Source organism: Anabrus simplex, chromosome 4 (genome assembly GCF_040414725.1).
Source record: "Anabrus simplex isolate iqAnaSimp1 chromosome 4, ASM4041472v1, whole genome shotgun sequence".
Classification (NCBI taxonomy): domain Eukaryota; kingdom Metazoa; phylum Arthropoda; class Insecta; order Orthoptera; family Tettigoniidae; genus Anabrus; species Anabrus simplex.
This window is the reverse complement of record NC_090268.1, coordinates 214,997,402-215,003,401: the sequence shown is the minus strand read 5'-3', so window position 1 is coordinate 215,003,401 and position 6,000 is coordinate 214,997,402. Positions and strand designations below refer to the sequence as shown.

At 41.4% G+C, this 6,000-nt stretch overlaps 1 protein-coding gene across 1 annotated transcript in view; it reads right to left on the bottom strand.

Moving 5' to 3' along the window:
- Golgin97 (Golgin 97) overlaps window positions 1–6,000 on the bottom strand; it is a 201,340-nt gene that overhangs the window by 14,345 nt on the left and 180,995 nt on the right. Inside the window, exon 10 of the mRNA XM_067145349.2 lies at window positions 70–336. Coding sequence (XP_067001450.1) covers window positions 70–336 — 267 coding nt within the window. The remainder of the gene's footprint in view (window positions 1–69; window positions 337–6,000) is intronic.

Here is a 6,000-nt window from a genome sequence, read left to right as displayed (position 1 = left end):
AACAACAACAACAACAACAACAGGAACTAGAGGTCTAGTTATTGGCAACCAAACCAAGAAGGAACTTACCTCGTACTCCCTGCTGGTGAGGAACTTGATGAGAACATGTTTCAGATATTTAAAATTGACATCCTCCTCCTCTTCTTTTGTGCGATGATTTGAGCTGTGCTTGGGCTGGACCTGCTTGCTCGAGCTGGGCGTCAGAATGGCAGTGATGGCAACACTTCCATCCACATCTACACCGGCCGAGCCGTCCACGCTCTGTGGAGGGAGTCTCAGCTCCCGCTGCAAAGTCTTCTTCATATCTCCCAAACGCTGCTGAAGTATTCGAATTGTCTGTTGGTGAAACAAATAAAACCAGTTTCATAACCTGCCAAAGTCCTGAAGTGTTTAAGAACAAAGAATGTTTAACAGGAAAACAAATCCCTTGTACGTTACAGCGGTGGCCATAAAAATTACTTACGTCACATGCAAAATTCAATATCATCACATGTGCTGATGACATTGCATTACTAGCTGACAGTAAAAAAGATCCTGCATGTCTGGCAGATAAACTGATTAATGAAAACAGCTGTTTAGGTCCTATAGTTAATGAGGCAAAAACAAAATTTATGCACATCACCAAAACAGGTAGAACAGAACCAGAGATCTCAGCGTCCAAGATCTGTCATGTGAGAAAGTTCAGGATTTTTCAAATACCTTGTAATTAAAAGGAAGAAGAAATCATTAGAATAATAAGTGCCAACATGTCATAAATGTAGACAGATATACATAACGCTAACAACGGTTACTTTTCCATTGATGATTATGATCACAATGTCCTCTTCAACATATCCATTGACAACAACATCCTGGCATTATTTTTATTATTATTTTCTTGAGTGTGCACGGATGTGACTAGCTAATCCACTCTGTACTATGCACAATATGAAGGCTATGCCGAAAGATTTTAGCAGCCCACAAACCGTAATTCTAAGGACAATGGGATTCTTTTAATTTGAAAGAGTGATGTTTTTCAACATTGGAACGTGCATGCGCAACCCCTCCCAGTGGTGGTTCTTCCACAGCTCGAAAGATAGCATGGATCTGTCGCGCTGCAATTTTTGCACAATGAATTTTTATGATTATAAAAAGGATTTAAGTGCTGAAGACTGCCATTCTTCTTTGCTGTGTGTTTTTGAGAGGCTTCCCCTTCTAAGGCCACAGCTGGAAATTGGTTTTGCGAGTTTTCAGAGGGTCAGCAGTCAATTGAAGATAACCTCGTCCCAGTCGCCCAGCAACAGCTGTGACTCAGGAAAACATTGATGCTGTGAGGAAAATGATCAAAGAAGATCCACATCTTACATTTTGTGACAATGAAGGGACCCTAAATATTGGGTCAACAGCAGCGTAGACCATCGTTCACAATTATTTAAGCCTTACCAAGAGATGTGCAAGTTAGGTGCCACATTCCCTGCCAGAAAGCCAAAAGGAGGCAAGAGTGGACTGGTGTCATTTTTCATGCTAGAAAAATTCAATGGAGGGCAGTCCCAAGACACCTACAATATCGTCACAGGTGATGAAACATGGGTCTACCATTACGACCCTGAAACGAAGAGACAGTCTTCTGTGTGGTGTTTTCCAGGGGAGGAACCACCCACAAAAGTTCGACGAAGTTGGAGCTCTGGAATGAAGATAGTGGCAACTTTTTTTTAATGAAAATGGGGCACCTCACCTCTGTGATCTTGGACACACATCATACAGTCAATGCTGAATGGTACGTGAATGATTGTCTTCCCAAGTCCTCGCCACATGGAAGTCACAGCACCCAAAGTCCAAGAGTGGGTGCCTTCTGCTGCATCATGGCAATGTATCTGCACACAGGACTGCCAGAACAAGGGACTTTTTGGAAAAGGAAAAAATGCAAGTGTTACCTCATCCCCTATTCATCTAACCTGGCCCCAAGCGACTTCTTTCTGTTCCCTAAGACCAAGGAAAAAAATTCTTGGGCAGCGGTTTTTGTCAGATGAAGAGGCCATTGCAGCATACGAGAGTGCACTAAGTGACATCCCAAAAAAAGCTTGGACTGAGACGTTTTCTAAGTGGTTTCAGAGAATGGAAAAATGCATACGTACTAATAGAGAGTATTTTGAAAAGTTGTAATTGTTTTGCAAATACATTTTTTTTCTCACACACTGCTAAAAACTTTCAGCATAGCCCTCGTACAATTGTCCACTGTCATTATAGGAGTACATGTATGACGACTCTGGCGTAGTCTTTTTGAGATGGCGCTTTGCATCAAGATTTTGAAGATGCATCTGTTCATAAGGTTTGATTTCCTCAGGCATGTCCCTCCTAATTGCCAACTGATATGCTGCATGATGTCAGGTGGCGTTCAGGATCTTTGTAACGCAGGTACTGACAATCAACCTTACGTTTACCACTCTGAAGTTCTGAGTAGAAGATAGATTTTGGTGGTCTAGTATCATTCATGTGCACCAAATGTCTGCACAACCTCAGTTGGCCTTTCCTCAACTGGGACTTCATGCTGTACATGCTGAATCTTTGCAGACCTTCTGAGTTGGGTATATTTCATGCGGAAACTGTCTAATCATTGGTTGAGCTTACCAAAAGCAGCAGCAGCAGCTTTGGTGAAATGTACAGACTTCACAGTTTCCAGCCGGTTTTCACTGCGAATCATACTTCCCAGGTAGTGAAAAGATGTCACCTCTTCAAGTTGCTTTCCAGCTAGTTGTAGAGGAGTGTCGTTTATAGAAGCACCTCTAGTAGGTTGTTTCAGTACCTGGGTCTTGAGAGACACTCACCACCAAACCTAATTTATGACACAAAATGTCTAGTTCATCAAGATATTGCTGGAAGTTTTCCATTGTGTTAGCCATGAGGCATACGTTGTTGGCAGAGAATCTTGAATACATGTACTCGGCAAAGTTTATGCTTTGTTCTAAGGTGGGAGATATCAAAGATGTTTTTGTCAGACCTGCCATTTAAAACAATCTTATCATCCCAGTTTTGAAGCGTATCAAACATCACAGTTGCAAAGTATAATATAAAGAGTGTAGGGGCGGCCATAACACATCCCTGCTTGACACCACTAGTAACTTGGAACTGCTATCATGTTGAACTCGGGCCTTAATGCTATCATGAAACTGGTGAAAGAAGTTAACAAACTTTCCCGCACATCTGGCTTTCTCAAGAATCAACCATAGCGCAGTCCATGGCCTTCTCCAAATCAACAAAGCACACGTAGAGGACACAGTATTGTTCAAAACTTGTCTCCCGTAGCTGTTTTACAACAAATTACCATATTTACTCACGTTTTAGACTCCTTTTCCCCCCAATTTTACAGCCAAAAAAAGTAAAGGAGGGTCCAATGTGCAATAACCTCAAATTTTGTGCACTGAACAAGACTTCCAGGCTATAAAGAGCTATAAATTGTACATGTCAACATTCCACCCTATTCTTTAACAAACTTATGAATGTATTTGAGTTATACTGGCTATTTTCGTTGAAAGGGAGTATTTCTAAACGTAAAAAGACAAATTATGAACACGACTTTTACGCCTACCGGAAAGCAAATATAGTCCGTTTTAGTTACTCATATTACATCATTCATTTCATCCCATTAATTCCGCTGACGAGGCTGACATCAGGAAGGGCATATGGTCGTAAAAACTCGCTACGAAGATTCGTCTCACTTCATACTCGACCTGTAGAGAAAAGGGATAACGGTATTGTATTATAATATTATGTAATATTGATACAAAATAACTTAATAGCCAGTCATTTGTCTATCAGTTGAGCAGTAGGCCTACCACACAGTAAACCTGAGTAAACCTGATCACTGCTTTCATTTGAATTATCGTCTTGCGCTGCCAAACTTCCCTGCTACCGGTGTGTTGTCATTCCACGTGATGTCATCTTCACTGCCATCTCGTCAGCCATGCACTGCATGATTCAGAGCATTCAAGGTCCCATCTTTTTGAACCTTTAAAAATAGTTTCTTTTCCAACTATAGAGTCCAAACAGTGTGAATATATTCCCAAATGGTTTCTGGAGATGGTCTCTAATATTCCCAGTTGGCATATGTGTATCAGAAGCCACTCCTTCAGAATAAAGCCTTGCTGTAGGAAGCATACCAAACCACCAGTTGATAACTAATGTATGTTACGAGTTGTACTTCCAAATGTAATACATAGTGACTGGAAGCATTCTTCCCTGTGGCTGTTGAAAGCCAGACCCTTATTTTTAAGTATATTTCATGCTCGTTCTCTACATTTATCACATCAGGATTTAGCTAAACAGCTTATCTTATAAGAGAGACAGCATTGTTTAGGTTATGTATGCTATCAAGCGCCCAGATAGTGCCAGTTCCACGACGGAAAAAATAAAAATAAATAACAGGAAAGTTTGACGCGTTTATGGATATCTACAGATGTGGCGGTAATGCGTTTTATTATCATAATGTTTAACTTCGCACGTTCTTTGTCTTTTTTTTTTATTAACGCATAACCTAGTATGTTATGTTTGGAGTCTCCGAAAATCGTTAATCAATATTATTATTATTATTATTATTATTATTATTATTATTATTTGTTAGGTACATTGGCGAGTAAAACAATAATTATGATTGGATTGTTTTTATCACATTTTAAACCTACTTCTCTCCAAAAATTACCTATATTGGCCCAAGTTACAAGATATTAAACGATCACTTTGTTAATGATCTTGCCTGTTATATTAATAGCAACAACTGTGAATATTTCTTAACTAAAATAAACTTGTTTCCTCATCCCAAGGTGGTGCAGCTCCTTTTTAGGCACACCCCCAATGGAGGGGAGCTGCAGGTGCCTTTTTTACTGCATATCAACCTTCCTGCCATTCTTAAATCTCTGGCAGTATTCTTTCTCATGTTGCGCCGTTCAAAACTTTGAGAGTAAAATAAAATCTACCACTCCACAGGAATATTGAGGATCTTATCAATAGACTAAAATCCTGCCACCCACCAATGAGAACAGCCATTCAGTCTGTCTGAGGATTGGAAAAGCAGTGACCACAAAAAATCCTGAGTGGTTTAGGCTGTTAACTGCCAATGAGTAATCAGGGGAACCTGTCCCCTTCAGAGCGTGTCTTCGGGTGGTGGATAGGGGGTTCCCTACAGGGATGATCTTCGGATCTGTGGACCATTCCTGGGGGCTTTAAAATATTGGGACACCCTATCTCCAAGGGACATAAATATGGAGGGCCCTAACACAGGGTAATGTGCCCAACGGCAAAACAGGCGGAAGGGGATCCATTTCCAATGTTATGGTTTCTTCCAAGGGCTGTGGAGGCAGAAGAGGATAAAACCAGAAGGACTGGCTATAAAGGCGCTACTCAACTAATCTGGAGTCTGCAGCAGTCTGTTACAGTTTTGGAGCTTGCTACTGCCTGTCTCATTATACATGTGGCGTGGTGAAAGGCTCTGAAATCAGTATGTGGGCCTCCTCCCTGCAAGTTGATGTCCACCTTAAAGTCATGCTTGTGGCATTTTCTCCTGCTACTCCTACAAAGTCCAACGGCAATGAGATAAGGATGGTGGAAGCAGATTTAGGGTGAAATCATGAGTTTCTGGTTTGGATCTGCACGCTGGCGGAAGATGTGTGATGGTCGCCTTCCTGAGACTTAGTGGCTACTCAGGGATTCGGTCCTGCATCTGTGTCTGGGCGGGCCTATTTAGGATCACCGCTGCCCACCCCAAATAGGAAAGGCCCTAGAAAATGTGGGCTAAACATTGGTAGCCACACTCAGATCCCGGCTAGGAAACTGCACTCAGAGGGACACCCCAATTTTGTGGTCGTAAACATGAAAGAACTTTGCTTATAGGATCGTGGAATATCAGAACTTTACTAGACAGTAATACCAGACCTGAAAGACAAACGGCTCGTCACACATGAGCTAGCAAGGTTAAACATCGATGTTGCCGCATTAAGTGAAACTAGATTGCTGAATGAGGGAAAACTT